The sequence below is a fragment of the Oryctolagus cuniculus genome, chromosome 13, assembly GCF_964237555.1.
Source record: "Oryctolagus cuniculus chromosome 13, mOryCun1.1, whole genome shotgun sequence".
In the NCBI taxonomy this organism is placed as follows: domain Eukaryota; kingdom Metazoa; phylum Chordata; class Mammalia; order Lagomorpha; family Leporidae; genus Oryctolagus; species Oryctolagus cuniculus.
Window position 1 is genome coordinate 54736806 of NC_091444.1, and position 18890 is coordinate 54755695.

An 18890-nucleotide genomic window follows, 5' to 3' on the forward strand; every position below is an offset into this window, starting at 1 on the left:
GAATCCGGCGCCCCAACCAGGACTAGAACCCAGTGTGCCGGCGCCGCTAGGCAGAGGATTAGCCTAGTGAGCCGCGGCGCCAGCGGCAGCTTGTATGTATTCTAATGAGGCTGGAACGATTCCAGTGTAGAGCAACTTGGAAAGGGCAGGGGTGGCCTTTCTTCATGCTGGGAAGGGGCCAGCTCTGTAATCCAGTGGCTGTGGACTAAGGAAACCACGGGGTATGTGGATTAAGAGTTAGCCAGTGGAATTCCATGAAGCTTGGAAACCATAAGTGCGGAGTTTAATATTTGCTACCAAGAAAACATGGTTATATAGCAGTATTAATAGCTACTATCATATTGCAGACTAGACTATACCAAGTGTTTATAAACATTACATCTTACAGTAACCCTGTGAGGTAGGGATTATTTCCCTTCTTACAAATGAGAAACTGAAACAAAGCATTATGTAATTTGCTCAAGGTCACAGTGTTGGCAAAGTGTCAGGACGGATTACAGACTAAGTCCAAGTTCTTAGCCACTAGACTGCTTTCCTGCTCTAGGAACTGGCATCTGTTTCCAGCCAGTGGAACACATAGAGAAACCCTTCAATTAGAGAACATGAAAATGCTGGCATCCATATTGGAGTGCTAGTTCAGGACCCAGCTACTCTGCTTCCAGTCCAGCTTCTTTGTGCCTGGGAAGGCAGTGGAAGATGGCCCAGAAACTTGGACCCCTGCCACCCATACAGGAGACCAGAATGGAATCCCTGGCTATTAGGGCCATTTTGGGGTATGAACCAGCAGATGGTAATCCTCAGAGATTTTACTAAGAAAACAAAAGTTTTTAAGATTTATTTACTTATTTGAAAGGCAGAGTTAGCAGGAGAGATATAGAGATACTCCACCCACTGGTTCACTCCCTAAATGGCTATGATGGTTGGGGTGGGGCTGGGTAGCCTGAAACCAGGAGCCTAGAATTCCACATGGGTCTACCATGTGGGTGGCAGGGACCCAAGCATCTGGGCCATCTTCTTCTATCTTCCCAGGCATATTAGCAGGGAGCTGGATCACAAGTGGAACAGCCGGGACTCAAACCAATGGTCACATGGGAAGCTGGCATTGCAGGTGGTGGCTTAACCTGCTGAGCCCCAAAGCAGGCTCCAAGAAAACCCCCGAACTCTATACCGAAGGGGTTGGCCTCTCACCTCTGCCTGAGAGGGACAGAAAGGCCTCCTCCTCCATGAGCATCTGTAACCCCAAAGCACCAAGTGAGAAATCTGAAGTACTCAGATTCTGGTGCCCTTGGGCACGTGGCAGAAACACCAGTCTTCTCCATGAGAATGCAGTTTAGGGGGCCAGCACTGTGGCATAGCAGGTTAAGCCGCCTCCTGCAATGCTGGCATCCCATATGGATGTTGATTCCAGATACAACTGCTCAATTTCCAGTCCAGCTCCCTGCTAATGTGCCTGGCAAAGCAGAGGAAGAGGGCGCAAGTGCTTGGGCCCCTGCACCTATGTGGGAGACCTGGAAGAAGCTCTGGGCTCCTGGCTTCAGGCTGGCCCAGTCCTGGCCATTGCAGCCATTTGGGGAGTGAACCATTGGATGGAAGATCTCCCTGTCTCTCCTCCTCTCTCTGAAGTCTGCCTTTCAAATCAATAAATTTTAAAAATGCATTTTAGGAGCTGGTGTTGTGACATAGCAGGTTAAGCTGCCGCCTGCGACGCCAGCATACATATGAACTCTGGTTCAAGTCCCTTGCCTTCTCCACTTCTCATCTATTCCTTGCTAGTGCACCTGGGAAAACAGCAGCAGATAGCCCAAGTATTTAGGCTCCTGCCATCCACAGGGGAGACGTGGATGGAGTTCCAGGCTCCTGGCTTCGGCCTGGCCCAGCCATAGCTCTTGTAGCCATTTGCGGTGTGAACCAGCAGGTGGAAACTGCTCGCTTACTGGCCCGCTCTCCTCTCGCTTTCAAGTTTTTTTTTAATACTGGCTTCCATTTACAAAGACAAGAAGTCACGATTAAAAAAAAGTCTTGACACATCAGGAAACACTCCATGACCAATAGTCTAAAGAAAGACTATAGAACCAGATTTGCCCAAACCACAGATATCAGAAATGACCACAGAGAAAATCATTATGTCCAGAGGTATGACAAAGAAACAGCAAAGTCGAAGCTGCCCCGAAGCAGCTGGGTCTGTTCCTTGTCCATCTTGGAACACGGAGTGCGCTGCTCCGAGGTCTCAGTTCTGTGAAGAGTTCCCACCCACAGGCACTGCGCGTTCCTTCTGACCCCGCACCTTCTACAACCCAAGTGCAAGTTTCAAGAATCCAGAATGTCACAGAAATCTGAGGCAGAGGACAGCTCTGTGTTTGCTTTCTGCCTACTCTCCATTTGGGTCTCTGAAATGTTATCTCTTTTTCTGGTTCAGTAATCCTATATTTAAACCATCCTATGATATTTTATCTAGTGTTTTCTTTGTAACGGTCAAAAGCTAGGAAATCAAGTCAGTAGATTCTACATTACATTTTAAAGCTGTGAAGAACTTCCAATCAAATCTGTGAAGTTGAATTATCATTTACAGGTAGAACTTCGATTTATAACATTTCTTTTTGGCTTGGATTCAGAAAAAATGCCGTAAGAGGGGTGAGCACTTAGCATAGTGGTTAAGACACAGCTTGGGATGTCCACATCCTGCGTCCCTGAGTTGGAGCCCCAGCTGTCTGTCAGATCCGGTTTCCTGCTAACACATACCCTGGGAGGCAGCAGGGGATGGCTCAAGTTCTTGGGTCCCTGCCACCCATGTGGGAGACCCAGATGACGTTCCTAGCTACTACAGGGATGTGGGGAATGAACCAGTAAACAGAAGACCTCTTTCTCTCTGCCATATAAATAAATAAATAAATATACATTTTAAAAATACCACGAGAAACAGTCTAGGTGAATTACTGTAGATTAAGTGTAGGGCATAATGATGATGCCAGGTTTTCTTTGAGAGACACACAGCGTGCTCCTATCTGCTAATTCACTCCCCAAATGCCTGTAATGGCCAGAACAGGCCGAAACTGGGAGTCAGGAACACATTCCAGGTCTCCCATGTGAGTAGCAGAAACCCAACCATTTCAGCCATCACCATGGCCCCTGAGGAGCTGCAGGCGGGGTGCTGAACACAGCCAGTGGCCTCACCAGCTTCTTAGTCATTGCACCAGTGTTTGTCTCCTGGAAGATTCTCCATTCTTTCTGCCCAGAGTTAGATACATACTATACAGAAATATCTTTTCCTTAACTTAAAACACATTTAAAATTTTTTCATTTTATTTGAAGGGCAGAGAGAATTCAATTCTATCCACTGGTTCACTTTCCAAATGCCTGCAACAGCCAAGTCTGGGCGAGGCTAAAGCCAGGAGCCAGGAACTCCATCTAGGTCTCCCATGTGGGGGGCAAGGCTATGCTCCCTCCCAGGGTCTGCATTTGGCAGGAAGCTGGGTTGGAAGTGAAGGAGCCAGGACTCGAACCAGGCACTCCGATGTGGATGCAGGCATCCTCAGCAGCTACTTAAGCTCTGTGCCGAATGCCCACGCCCATTTCCTCAACCCTTAACGCTGTGGCCAGTCTCCCCCCCCCACCCAGGGTTGCTTACCTGGTATCTTCTGGGTCCTATGGCAGCCATCCAAATGCCCATGCTTACATCTTCACCCTACACATGTCCCATAAAGTTTAAATGTAAAACGTTAAATGCCTTTTCATTTGTAAAGGCAATGCCATACCCACTCTCAATATACAAATTTTCTAAGTATGTGCAAAGTAAAAGCTTGCGGCCATTCGTGTGAGAGAACCACAGCACAAGGTCATGAGAATACAGCCAGCATAGACAGCCCACTCTTCTCATGCTCCCTAAACTGAAGAATTTAGGCATTAATAGTATTAAAGACACAGTGGATGCACACAGAGCTGCTCGCTGGCCTCAGGCCCCGAATCAGCAGAGGAAGCACTCCTTTAGTCTCCCTCCTCAGGAACAGAAACACTCCTGTTCCTCCAGGGGACCACACTGCTGAACAGCAGGCCGAAAACGCAGTAAGGAGGCTCAAGCAGCACTCAGGGATAGATGAGAGCCACAGTCCGTGGGCTGGCAGGGGTGCTCCAACCTCTGAGGGGTGTGTCCCCGGACTGCTGGCCGTGCTTTGTGTGATGGAAACTTTGTTTGCTGAATCAAAGCTTAGGTCCGAGTGTTCAGTTACCTGATAGGTCTTTAATCTTCCCGCGTTGCTCGCCAGCCAGCCAACTATAGCCCTGGAGATCACATAGCCCGACCCACACGCAAAGGCAGGGTAAGCAGGGCTGGGGTACTCCAACTCCTGCCACTTCCCGGTTCGGTCAACGGCCCAATTCAATCTGAAACTGAGATTCAGAATAATGTGGCTCTTTGTGTTGGTCTCTTTCATCACTGATACAAAGGAATAAGCTTGTAAAAGGCGGGACGAACAAGAAACTACCTATTTTTAATCTAACAACCGCTGATCACTGAAGTTGCATATAAAAGATTAGTATATTAAAACCTCTCGAAGTTGCAACTGTGGAGTTGCTGAATAGGAAGCATCAGATCACCATGTAAATGTGTACTAAAAAAAAACCCCAAAAATGCAATGAAAAAACAAAATCACTAATCCATGCCGTATTCCTGAGGAAGCACAGAAAATGGTTTCAGAAATGTGTCACAAATGTATTTTTTTTTTAAACAAGCAGAGTGGACAGTGAGAGAGAGAGAGAGACAGAAAGAAAGGTCTTCCTTTGCCATTGGTTCACTCTCCAATGGCCGCCGCGGCTGGCGCACCGCACTGATCCGAAGCCAGGAGCCAGGTGCTTCTCCTGGTCTCCCATGGAGTGCAGGGCCCAAGCACTTGGGCCATCCTCCACTGCACTCCCGGGCCACAGCAGAGAGCTGGACTGGAAGAGGGGCAACCAGGACAGAATCCGGCACCCCGACCGGGACTAGAACCTGGCGTGCCGGCACCGCTAGGTGGAGGATTAGCCTATTGAGCCACGGCGCCGGCCACAAATGTATTCTAACATAGGACACTTCATATCTCAACCACTTTTTCCTTGTGGAAAAATAACTTGCATATTTCATTCTAAATTAATTACACTTACTCAGGTACATGAATGCCAATAGGTAGTAACATTTAACTTACTTTCCCCACCAAAAATTCGGCCCATCCAGATTCTTTTGGGTGATTCTATTAAATACAGCCTCTAAGTCTATGTAACAGTCATCATCTGTCTTCAGCAACAAATCAAAGCTGGTTGTTCCCACAGTCCTGTTGACAAAAAAGGGACGTGAAGTCATCGTGACCACATGGAGAGACACCACCTCAGGGGGCATCACTAACATTTCCACTCAAAGCTGCCCGTACTTCCTGGATGCTCTCAGCGTCTCTGTCCTCAAAGCACTAACCGCACACTGCTGCTCTCGCCCTCACTTGGTGTTCGCAAGTACCAAGCTGGTTTTAAAAGGTAAAGGAAAAACAACACAATGAAACATAAAGTAGAACAAATGTGCACACAAGTGCTTCTTAGGCATCATTCAGCTCAGGCTGCCAGATGTGTTTTTGAACATTGCCCCACGTGCTCCCAGTGACAAAGGCCCAGGACAATGGGACAGGTGCTATCTCTGGGCCTCTCACAGAGAGCACTCTTGTACAGGATGCTTCCACAGTCTTCCAGATATGTTGTATTCAAGCTATGTTATGGTTTAAAAAACAACCGCAACACGGAATCCTATTTTTCCCTTGGGATTAATTTCCAGCAATTATGAAACAGGCTTGGTGCTAGTCACCAAAGTTGAGTTACAAAGTCCCTATTTCTTAAGTTGGCTTTACAGACCTTATCACTAAGCTAGCCTAAACTAGTTTCAGTCACGCAGGCTGGCTAGCTGAGCAGCACACGTACAAAACCGCACTGAGATTTACCGATGACACCTGGAACCAAAGTGAACCTCACCCCACGAGGCCCACTCCAAAACCAAAAACTGGAGACCAAGCAGAAAAAGAAGAGCCGACAGGCACTAACACCCGCGGGGCGGACGCTTCCTCACACCCACCTCCCCACAGTCCTGCCGCAGGGCCGACCAACCAGACACTGAACTCCAGTGTGTCCACCGCTGACTTCTCTCCTAACCCCATGTAATTCACCCCAGACCCGCCTGCATGGACGCAGATTTGGAGGCAGGGGGTGACTCCTTGCTGGCTGGTCACAAAAAGGAAGCCTTTCTTTCTCAAAAGGCCAGTGTTGCCGCTCGGTATGTGTGCACCAAGCGGTGGAGCTTCCTTGTTCTGTAACAATCTATTACGTAGAGGACCGTCTGGACAGCACAGGAGGGCAGTTTCATTTATCCAAACACCAGAAAGCATACACTGGCAACGAAAGACAAAATGGACTCACTCATGTCATCTCAACAATCCCTATGCAGCACTGTTTAAAAATGCAGAGTCTTGCTCACGACCCAGTCTCATAACAGAATTCTCCATGGAAGAAATCCAGAGAAAGCTGTATTCGGTCAAAGAATGGAAAATTTAACAGTGCATCCACTCCAAATAGCATAGACCTGTTTCTTAAGTTTATTTCTTATTAACAGCAAAAGGCATTTATAATATTTACTTGCTAATTAGAAATACAATTTTGTGACAAAGGACATACAAGTCAGACTTGGATGAATAAAGGAATGATACCACTCTCAGTGTGGACAGAGACAGGTGGCCCGCGCTACGGGAAGCAGCACATTCCCACTGCAAGGCTACTACAGAAAACCAGGTGCAGAGGCGACGGCATGAAATAGACAGGATAGTGGAGATGAGGGGACAGGCTCAGAGCTCACAGCTGGAGGAGGCGTGGAAGAGAAAACACTGAAGGTGCTCTCTGCACTCAGTGGAACTTCCAGAACTGGGAAGCATCCCCTGCAGAAAAGCCTAGAAGCGCACAGGCCTGATTCCCCAGCTCCCAGACCTCCATTTCCATCCCTCACTCCCCCACTGCAGCCTCACTTACAACTGGGACTCCCCTGGGTGGCTGTGAGTTACAAGTGTGTGTGTGTGTTAATAGCTGTCTGTTCTAGATACAGTCCTGTTCTAGATAACCCCAAATTTCCAGCCCTCATTTTCGCCTTTCCTCTTGACTCCAAAATTATATTAATAAACTTATTAGACTACCTACCCCTCATGGGTCCAGGAACCATAGCCATAAGGTATTTAATAACTTCCCACTCTGCCTAGGGCAATAGAGAAGAACAAAAAGAGGTCTTGGCCACACCCACACCAGCAGTCCATAAATAAGACACAGTTTTAAGAAAGAAAGGACAAAGACTGGAATACCCTAGACAGAGAGCTATTATTATATATTATTGTTGCTATCATCATATTATAAAGGTGGGGATTACTAAGATCCAAGAAACAATGAAGGGTCTAGGGAGTTAGAAGTGTGATAGATTCTAAGGGCTGCTGAATTTTACTGAGCCATCTATATGAGGGTATTTGAAAAAGTTTGTTGAAAATAGAATTGAGAGATTTTCACCCTAAAATTTTTTTAAAATCCATGCACAGTGTTTTCATAATACATACTTTCCACGTACTTTTTCTTTTTTTAAACATTTATTTATTTATTTGAAAGAGTTACAGAGAGGTCTTCCATGTACTGGTTCACTCTCCAGGTGGCTGCAACAACCAACACTGAGCCAGGCTAAAGCCAGGAGCGTCATCCGGGTCTCCCATGTGGGTGGCAGGGGCCCAAGCACTTGTGCCATCTTCCACTGCCTTTCCCAGGCCATTAGCAGGGAGCTGGATCAGAAGTGGAGCAGCCAGGAAATGAACAAGCGCACATACGGGATGCTGGCGCACAGACGGTAGCTTTACCCACTATGCCACAGCACCAGCCTCCTTTCTATGAACTTTGTGAAGACCTCTGTATGCATGGATTTCAATTTTTTTGGCACCAAAATAATCTTTTATTTTCCACAGACTTCTCCAAGTGCTCTTGTATAAGAGTTCTGGAATCAAGGCTAGTAGTTTTTAAATGGGTAGACTAGAGAATGGAAGTAGAAAGTAACTTACACTGGAACAGAATTCAAATTAGTAACCTGGGCATGAGTGCTTGTAATGGGGGAATTTAGGAGACTGGGTATGAATATAACTGAAAGGGATCATTTCCAAACTCATGGATTCTCATCTAATGCTAGCTTCACAACCAAGGCATACAGAAATGACTCTCAGCACATCAGTCTTTGGCTTGATTTTGATTGGCTCATGCCGTTCACGCCACAGATCTGCTCATCAAAGTACGCAAGGGACGGACAGCATTTTTGGCATTTTTCAAAAGGAGCTGAGATACAACAGGTCACATCCCAGATATTCAGCCATCTTAGGTTTCTTTATTTGTATTTTTTGGTTTGATGTTTCTATACCATAACAACAATAAAATACAGTTACACCCAAAAGTTTTATAACCTACCAGCTATAGAAGTTCAATAATTTTGCGGGAACATTTCGGTAAGTGTCGACCACATCCACAAAAACAATATCATCATAGATGCTGCTCTCCTCCTTCAGTAAGGCATCTTCCTCGTGGAGATCTCTTATGTGATCAGTAAGTCTCCGAGGGCGGGAATGAAGGCTGCGTAGGAGCGCGTCCCCTTCTAAAAGGAAAAGTTGAGAGTTACAGAAACGTGCTTGGATTGCAAACTTAAGACCAGAATTTATATGATGTACATACACTAAAACTCTTTTCCCAAGAAAAATACACTTGCTAGAAACTTTAAGGAGGGAAGTGGGGACTACCTACTATTGCTAGAGGGAGAGTAAATGGACACACAAACTTTGGAGAGCAATCTGGCAACACCCAGACTAAAGATTGCTCTGGTAAACCTACTGGTAGATCTTATCCCCAGAGATACTGCTGTGCGTGGTCACAAGGATATTCAATGCAGTATTCTTTGTAACAGGGGGAAAATGGGAGTGTATGTGAAACAAACCTCAATGCTGACAGAAAAACAGCAACATTTGTGGCATATTCTAATAGAAAACAACAGTAAAAAATTAACCTGATTGTGCATATTCAAAGGAATGGTACTGAAAAATGTAGAATGAAAATTGCTAAATGATATATATGCTATGATACCAGATATCAACTGTAAAATACTCAGGATTATATGCTATTTAAGACGCGTAAATGTGTCCTGGAATAGGAACAACAGGAAGCATACATGTGAATTTCAGGGCAGTGACAGCCCCTCTGAGGGGGAGAGAGAACAGAGGCAGGAAGGGAGGGGTTGGAACTGTTCCTGTAGTGTTTTATTCTAAAAAAAGAAAACTGGAAGTAAATATAATAAAACATAAACGTGTTAATTCTGAGCAATGGGTACTGTGATGTTTCTTATAGTACTATTTCTTTTTCTTCAAGGGAAATTTACTTATTACAATTTACTTATTTATTGGGGGTGAAGGTAGGGAGGGGATCTCATCCACTGGTTCACTTCCCAGATGTCCTCTACAGTCCAGGGATTGATCAAGCCAAAGCCAGCAGCTGGGAACTCAATCCAGGTGTCCCACATGGGTGGCAGGAACCCAAGTACCTGAGCCACCCCCACTGCCTCTCAGGGTGTACGTCAGCAGGAAGCTGGAGGAGGGGTGGAGCCAGGACTTGAACCTGAGATGGGATGCAGGCGTTCCAAGTGGCATTTTAACAAAACACCCACTCCTATTTCTGGCATTTATGTCGTGTCATAATAAAAATGATTACTAATGTGACTAAAGGCATTTTATTTGCCATCTCATAAATAATTTACAATGTGGGTGCAGGAACCACGGCCAGAGCCTGGGAATTTAAGGCAGCAATTCGTTCACTAGGGCAGGGTAGGTCAGAATTTTCTCAGCGTCTCACTCATTAAGAGACATTGTAATACACTCACCTAACAGAATTCAGCAGTTAGAAATTAAGGTGATCTGAAAACTTTTTTTTTTTTTTTTTGACAGGCAGACTGGATAGTGAGAGAGAGAGACAGAAAGAAAGGTCTTCCTTTTGCCGTTGGTTCACCCTCCAATGGCCGCCACGGCTGGCGTGCTGCAGCCGGCGCACCGCGCTGATCCGAAGGCAGAAGCCAGGTGCTTCCCCTGGTCTCCCATGCGGGTGCAGGGCCCAAGCACTTGGGTCATCCTCCACTGCACTCCCGGGCCACAGCAGAGAGCTGGCCTGGAAGAGAGGCAACCAGGACAGAACCCAGTGTGCCGGCACCGCAAGGCGGAGGATTAGCCTAGTGAGCCGCGGCGCCGGCCTGAAGACTTCTTTAAAAAAAAAAAAAAAAAAAAAAAAAAAAGAGTTGCTGACACATGGAGAAGGGACAGGAAGCAGCAGTGTGGGACTCCACTCCTCCTCACTGCAAACAGGGTGGGGGCCTGAGGACCTATGGGATACGTGGTTTCCACTCTACCACCACGTTGAGACACAGGACACACTGCAAGCATCCCCAGTGACACCCCTGGGCTGCAGCGTCATCACCCGTACAGAGCTAGCTGAGCTGAATCAGTGGTCCCTAGGAATGCTTACTAAAATACAGGTTCCTGGGCCCCAAGCCCAGAGTCCCAGTAGGTCTGGGGCGAGGCTCAGGCCATCTCTGCGAGGGACAGCCAGAGCCTACACTCTGAGAAACACAGGTGTAAACCATATCTCCTCCCTTATGACTCTACATTCCATTGTTAACATCCCCTCTTTAAAGGATGCATATAAATAATTTAACATTGAAAGGAAAATGTTACAAAATTGCAGTAACTGAAAAAGCTCATAATAGGATGAGAAAAGAAATTAAATATAAGCCTTTTACACTATTCTTTTTTTTATACTGAATATATCTGAAAAACAAAAGTATACAAGAAATGAGAATGTCCACTCTCCCCACTGTACTGTATGTTACCGCTAGGACAATTCATATGAAAAAGAAAGTAAAGGCATCCAGATTGGGAAGCAGCAACAAACTATCTCTACTCGGGGCCTTCTTTGTGGCGCACTGGGTAAAGCTGCCGCCTGGGATGCCAGCATCTGATATGGGTCCTACTTCATGTCACAGCTGCTCTACTAATGTGCCTGGGAAAGCAGGGGAAGATGGCCCGAGTCACAGGGCCTCTACACCCAAGTGGAAGACCCCCAAGAAGCTCCTGGCTTCACCCTGGCTCAGCCTAGGCCGTTGTGGCCATTTGGGGAGTGAACTAGTGGATGGAAGATTTCTCTAACTCTGACTTTCAAATAAATAAATAAATCTAAAAAACAAAACAAAACACCTATCTACTTATAGATGACATGATTGTGTAGATGGAAAATCCTAAGATACCTATGAAACTATTAACTAACAGATGAGTTAAGCAAGGTTGCAGCATACAAAATCAATATATATAAATCAATTGCATTTCTATGTAACAGTGAACAATCTAGAACAGGAATTTAAAGAATAATTCCAATTACATCAGCACCAAAAAGAATTAACAAATCAGGGCCAGCACTGTGGCATAGTGGGTTAAGCTGCCAACTGCAGTGGCCAGCATCCCTTATGGGCGCATGTTTGAGACCTGGCTGCTCCACTTCTGACCCAGCTCCCTGCTGATGGCCTGGGAAAGCAGTGGAGGATGGCCCAAGTGCTTGGGCCCCTGCCTGGCCCAGCTCAAATTGTTGCAGCCATTTGGGGAGTGAACCAACGAATAGAAGCCCTCTATCTCTCCCTTCCTTCCTAACACTACCTTTCAAATAAAGAAAAAAAAAAAAGCTAATCACCAAACATCACTGAGATAAACTTAATTAAGACATAAATAAATGGAACAATATCCCATATTAATGGATCAGATATTTAATACTTCTGAAAGTAAAATTATTTAATTATTAATTATATTATATAATTATATATTTATATGTTTATATATAATTTAATTATATAATTATATTATATTAATTAAATTATTATTTAATCTAAATGGAGCAGGAGGGTTTTCTTTGTGTTTTTAAGAGATTTTATTTATTTGAGAGGTAGAGTCACAGTGAGAGGGAGAGACAGAGAGAAAGGTCTTCCTTCCACTGGTTCACTCCCCAAATGGCTGCAATGACCGCAACTGTACCGATCTGAAGCCAGGAGCTTCCTCTGGGTCTCCCACGCAGGTGCAGGGGCCCAAGAACTTGGGCCATTTTCTACTGCTTTCCTAGCGAGAGCTGGATCGGAAAAGGGGCATCCATATGGATGCCGGTGCCGCAGGTGGAGGATTAACCCACTGTGCCACAATGCCAGCCCCTTGTTTTTATTTATTTATTTATTTATTTATTTATTTTTAAAAGATTTATTTTGTTGTGGCCAGTGCTGTGGCATAGAAGGTTAAGCCTCTGCCTGCAGTGCTGGCATCCCATATAGGTACCAGTTTGAATCCCAGGTGCTCTCTATTTCTGCTTTTCAAATAAGCAAATTTTGGAAAAGAAGTTTGTGTAAAACAGAATAAAAAGATAAACTGATTTTTAAAAAATTTTGTTTATTTTAAAGGCAGAATTACAGAGACAGAGAGAGTGAAAATGATGGAAAGGTCTTCCATCCATTGGTTTACCTGTGCCAGGCCAAAGCCAGGAACCAAGAGCCAGGAGCCTAGAGCTTCTTCCGGTTCTCCCCTGTGGATGCAGGGCCCAAGGACTTGGGCCATCTTCCACTGGCACATTAGTAGGGAGCTGGATCAGAAGTGGAGGGAAGGCTCTGTGGCATAGCGAGTAAAGCCACTGCCTGTAGTGCTGGCATCCCACATGGGCACTGGTTCAAGTCTTAGCTGCTCCACTTCTGATCCAGCTCTCTGTTAATGGCTTGGGAAAGCAGAAGATGGCCCAAGTCCTTGGGCCCCTGCACCTGCATGGGAGACCCAGAAGAAGCCCCTGGTTCCTGTCTCCTGATCGGAGCAGCTCTGGCAGTTGCGGCCAACTGGTGAATGAACCAGCAGATGGAAGACCTCTCTCTGCAATTCTTTCAAATAAATAAATAAATCTTAAAAAAAAAAATTAGTGGAGCAGCTGGGACATGAACCAGCATCCATATGGAATGCCGGTGCAGTAGGCAGCTATACCACAAATGTCGGCCCCTTCACTTTATACTTTTTTTTAAAGATTTATTAGAGGGAGAGAGGGAGGGGGAGAAGTAGATGGAGAGATAGATGGAGAGATAGGTAGGTAGGCAGGTATAGAGAAATATCTTCCTTCTGCTGGTTCACTCTCCAAATGGGCATAATCGTTGAAGCCAGGAGCCTGGAACTCCATCAGAGTCCCCCACATGAGTGACTGGGGCCCAAGTCCTTGGGTCATCTTCTGTTGCTTTCCCAGGCGCATTAGCAGGGATCTGGATGGGAAGTAGAGCAGCAGGGACTCAAACCAGCACTCATATGGAATGTCAGTGCTGCAAGCAGCAGCTTGATCCTCTGCAGCACAAGGCCGGCCCCACTTAAGACTGTTAACGTGGCAATACTCCAAAGACGGATCTACAGATTGAATGTAATTCTTTTCAAAACCCCAGCTCGTTTTGTTTCACAAAAATTGACAAACTCATCCTAAACTTCATATAGAAGTGCAACAGACCCAGAAAAGTCAAAGCAAGCTTGTAAAAAGAACAAATCAAAGGACTTATAATTCCTGATTTCAAATCTTACTGGAAAACTAAGTAAGATACTGTAGTAATGGCCTAAGGATTGACACACAGATCAATGGAATTGAACTGAACTAATTCCTTCCATTTTACATTCCCTGATTGTCTTTTTAAAATGTAAAAGTTAAGGTCAGTGCTGTAGCATGGTGGGTGGGGCCGCCGCCTACAGTGCCGGCATCCTATGTGGGTACCAGCTGCTCCACTTCCGATCTAGCTCTCTGCTGTGGCCTGGGAAAGCAGAAGAAGATGGCCCAAGTCCTTGGGCTCCTGCACCCGCATGAGAGACCTGGAGGAAGCTCCTGGCTTCGGATTGGCGCAGCTCCAGCTGTTGTGGGCGGAAGACCCCTCTCTCTCTGCCTCTCCCTCTCTGTGTAACTCTTTCAAATAAATAAATAAATCTTTAAAAAATAAAATAAAAATGTAAAAGTCTTTAAAAGTGTGTATAAATTATATGTCTTTTTGGAGTACAAAGTGATATTACGATTTTGTATATTTTGACATGATTTTGTATACAATGTTGAATGAGTACATCAAACTGACATGGTTATCATCTCAAATGCTTACTTTTTTAAAAGATTTATTTAAAGATTTAAAAATTTATTGAATGGCAGAGTTAGAGATCAATCTTCCATCTGCTGGTTCATTCCACAAATGGCTGCAATGGCCAGGGCTGGGCCAGGAGCTTCCTCTGGGTCTCCCACATGGGTACAGGAGCCCAAGTACTTGGGCCATCTTTGACTGCTTTCCCAGGTACATTAGCAGGGAGCTGGATAGGAAGAGGAACAGCTAGAACATTAACTGGAGCCAGCCACTCAAATGTTTAATCCTTTTTGTTAAGCACAGTTGAAATTTACTCAGTGATTTTTAAATGTACAGTTCTTAATTTTTAAAAAATATGTATTCATTTATTTACGTGGAATTGGGTGAAGGACAGGGAAAAGGAGGGGGAGAGGGATCTTCCAATCACCTGTTCATTCTCCAAATGCCTGCAACAGCAGGGGCTGTGCCAGGCTAAAGCCAGGAGCCAGGACATCCTGGTCTCCCATATATGTGGCAGGGGCCCAAGCACTTAGACCATTATCCACTGCCCTCTCAGGCATGTTAGCAGTAAGCAAGATCAGGAGTAGAGGTGCTGGGGCTTCAACTGGCACTCCAGCATGGGATCCTGGCATTGCAAGCAATGGGATAGCCTGCTGTGCTATAATACCAGCCCTAGTATACAATTATAAGCTATCTTCACCGTGCTAAGGAAATCAATCTCGGAAAAAACAAAAACAGGGGCGGGTGTTGTAGTGCAATGGGTTAGGCCATGGCTTAGGATGCCTGCATCCCATATCAGAATGCTTGGGACTGAGTCTTGGCTCTCCTTCTAATCCAGCTTCTAGCTAATGGATACCTTGGGAGGCAGTAAGTGACAGCTAGAGTACCTGGGTCCCTGCCACCCAAGTGGGAGACCTGGATGGAGTTCCAGGATCCTGGCTCCAGCCTGACCTGGTCCTAGGTGTAGCAGGCATTTGCTGAATGAACCAATGGTTAGGAGATCTCTGTCACTGCCCCTTCCAAATAAATCAACATAACTAAACAAACATATTCCTCCTATCCTACTGAAGCTTTGCACCTCTTTATTCCGATCTTCACATTCCAATCTAACTGCTCCCCTTGCCCCCACTCCAATCTCTAGTAGCTACTATTCTACTCTGCTTCTGTGAGTTCAACTGTTTTAAATGCCACATGTAAGTGAGAGAACGTGGTATTTGTCTTTTTGTGTTTGGCTTATTTCCCTTAACATAATGTTGTCCAATCCCATTCATGCTGTTGCCATGATGAAATTACCTTTTTTGAAAGATTTATTTATTTGAAAGAGTTACAGAGAGGGGAAGACAGAGAGAGAGAGCTATCTTCCATCTGCTGGTTCAATCCCCAGATGGGCACAACAGCCATGGCTGAGCCAGGCTGAAGCCAGGAGCCTCATCTGGGTCTCCCATGTGGGTGGCAGAAGCCCAAACACTTAGGCCATTTTCTGCTACTCTTCCCAGGCCATTAGCAGGGAGGAGGATCAGAAGTGGAACAGCTGGCGTGTGAACTGGCATCCATATAAGGTGCTGTCATCGCAGGCAGTGGCGTTACCCACTATACCACAACACCAGCCCCAGAATTACCTTTTTAAGACTGGAATAATATTACATAACACACACCCACACAGCCTATATTACCAATTCATCTGCTGATAAACACTGGGCTATTCCATATCTGGGCTATTATGAACAGTTCTGCAATGAACATGGGAGTGCAGGGATCTCTTTAACAGAATGATTTCGAATCATTCAAATAATCAAAAATGGGACTGCTAGATCACATGGTAGTTCCATTTCTAGTTTCTTGAGGAAATTCTGTATTGTTTGTCATAATGGCTGTACTAATTTACATTCTCACAGCCACTGATTTTCAACCAGTGGTGCCAAGACAGCTGGATATCCACATGCAAAAGAATAAAGCTAAACCTCTACTTCATGCCATCTATAAAAATTAACTTAATACAGATCAAAGCCTACATGGAAGTGCTTGCTACTCTATCAAGCTCTCAGAAGAAAAAAAGCATACATCTTTGTGACCTCTGATTAGACAGAGTTTCTGAGATATGACTCCAAAAACCTAAGTGACAAATTTGGAGTTTATCAAAGTTTACAATTTTTATGTGTTAAGCAACACTATCAAGAAAGTAAGAAGACAACCCTAGAGCAAAATAAAAGTATTTGAAAATCATATATCTGATAATGGATTTATAGCTAGAACATAAAGTTCTTACAATCAAAAATAAGAAACTAAATAATCCAGTTTTTAAAATAAGCAAAGGATCTGAATGTATGTTTATCTAATGGAGATACAAAGGTCCAGTAAACACAAGAAAAAATGCTTAACATCGTTAGTTATTATGGAAATATAAGTCAAAACCATGATACCATCTCACACCCACCAGGATGGGTATATTAAAAACACAGTTAACCGTCGACGAAGATGTGGAGAAGCTGGAACTCTCTTGGACTGATTGTGGAAACACAAAAATGGGGCAGCTGCTTTGGAGAACCCTGTCAGTGCCTAACGTGATTAAACAAAGAATTACCATCTGACCCAGCACTTTCACTCCTACTTATCTAGGAGAAATAAAAACACGCAATCACACAAAACTTGATTATGAAAGTTCACTGAAGAATTATTCATAACTGCACAAAACAGAAGTAATCCAATGCCCATCAGCTAGTGAACAGATAAAATGCAGTGAGGACACGTACGCAATGGAAGAGTGACGAAGCACTGGTACACGTATGACATGAACTTTGAAAACATTACGCTAAGCCAAAGAACTCACATAAAGACCACATACTGTAGGGCTCCATGTACAGGAAATGATCAAAACAAGCAAACACCACATGAGTAGTTGTCAGGGGCTGGAAGGAAAGAAGTGACGATAGGTATGTATGGGGCTTCTCTCTGGGGTGGTGACAAAGTCCTTAAATTAGTGGGAATGGTTGCAAAGTTTTATGAGAACTTTATGAATATACTACAAACCACTGAACATTTAAAGTGTGAGAATTTTATTTCAATAAAGCTGAGTTTAAAATGACAAAAAAAAAATCACCTTTTATGTCAAAGGACAAGTAGAGTAAGACTGAGATCCAGTATGCTTTTCAACCAGCCAACTTACCCTGGATGGTATAAATAAAACCACCTGCAACTCCCTCCACACCTTCCATGAATTCACGAGGCAGTGCACCCTCCCCTGCCTGAAAGGAATGAGAACAGGAGTGTTTAATGTCTCATCACTGAAAGTAAATCCATTACATTTTCAAGGTGGCTTGACAAAGGCCATACTATGACTCCACTGCAGCAGATAAATCCATCTCAGATATGCTGGCGTACCAGACATTTAAAACAGGCTGGCATACAACAGTCTACTATTTTGGTTATCTAATACAATATTAAAGATCAGGTATTATTAGAGGTGCATAGTGTTCAGAAGTCCAACTGCATATGTTTCTGTACTTGCTATCGTAACAGTATGAAAACCAACTTACTTTATATCCCAACCCCACAACTTAATAGAAATTACTACAATAAAACAAATTATTACCACCTTGAAGTTGTTAGAGAATGAAAATCCTCATGAGTTCAAACTCACTTTGGCATATATATTTTTTAAAGATTTATTTGTTTGAGAGGTAGAGTTACAGACAATGAGAGCAAGAGACAAAGAAGAAGGTCTTCCATCCACTGGTTCACTCCCCAAATGGCCACAACAGCTGGATCTGAGCCAATTCAAAGCCAGGAGCCCTCCACTGCTTTCCCAGGACATAGCAGAGAGCTGGATTGGAAGAGGAGCAGCTGGGACTAGAACCAGTAACCATATGAGATGCCGGCACCACGGGTGGAGGATTAACCTACCGCACTAGACGCTGGCTAGAACCAGTAACCATATGAGATGCCGGCACCACGGGTGGAGGATTAACCTACCGCACTAGACGCTGGCCCTGGCGTATTTTTTTTTTTTTTTTTGGACAGGCATAGTGGACAGTGAGAAAGAGAGACAGAGAGAAACGTCTTCCTTTGCCGTTGGTTCACCCTCCAATGGCCGCCGCAGCTGGCGCGCTGCAGCCGCGGCGCCGGCCTGGCCCTGGCGTATTTTAAAAGTGATGGCCAGCTTGAGCATGTCCCAAATTATACATCTCTTCCCTCTCTTATTCCTACTCTTGTGTTTAACAGGGATCACATTTCAGTTAAATTTCAACACTTAAGAATAACTGTGTATTAATTACAGAATTAAACCAGTCATATTAAGTAGAACAGACAAAAAAACTACTAAGAGGGATAATGTATTAAGTTGTTCATTAACAGTCAGGGCTATGCTGATCAAGTCACCGTTTCCCATAGTGTCCATTCCACTTCAACAGGTTTCCTTTTTGGTGTTCAGTCAGTTGTCACCAATCAGGGAGAACATATGGTATTTGTCCCTTTGGGACTGGCTTATTTCACTCAGCATGATGTGTTCCAGATTCCTCCATTTTGTTGCAAATGACTGGATTTCGTTGTTTCTTACTGCGGTATAGTATTCTAAAGAGTACATATCCCATAATTTCTTTATCCAGTCTACCGTTGATGGGCATTTAGGTTGGTTCCAGGTCTTAGCTATTGTGAATTGAACTGCAATAAACATTAGGCT

At 44.6% G+C, this 18890-nt stretch overlaps 1 protein-coding gene across 4 annotated transcripts in view; it reads right to left on the minus strand.

Moving 5' to 3' along the window:
• Window positions 1-18890, minus strand: part of B3GALNT2 (beta-1,3-N-acetylgalactosaminyltransferase 2) — a 73624-nt gene that overhangs the window by 2858 nt on the left and 51876 nt on the right. For 3 of the 4 annotated variants that reach the window (XM_017347726.3, XM_002717323.5, XM_051820731.2), the window contains 5 exons: window positions 17379-17457; window positions 8482-8665; window positions 5175-5300; window positions 4224-4383; window positions 3626-3682 (listed from right to left, as the gene is read on the minus strand). In XM_017347726.3, coding sequence (XP_017203215.1) covers window positions 3626-3682; window positions 4224-4383; window positions 5175-5300; window positions 8482-8665; window positions 17379-17457 — 606 coding nt within the window. The remainder of the gene's footprint in view (window positions 1-3625; window positions 3683-4223; window positions 4384-5174; window positions 5301-8481; window positions 8666-17378; window positions 17458-18890) is intronic. The other variant, XM_051820730.2, reaches the window with a different exon arrangement.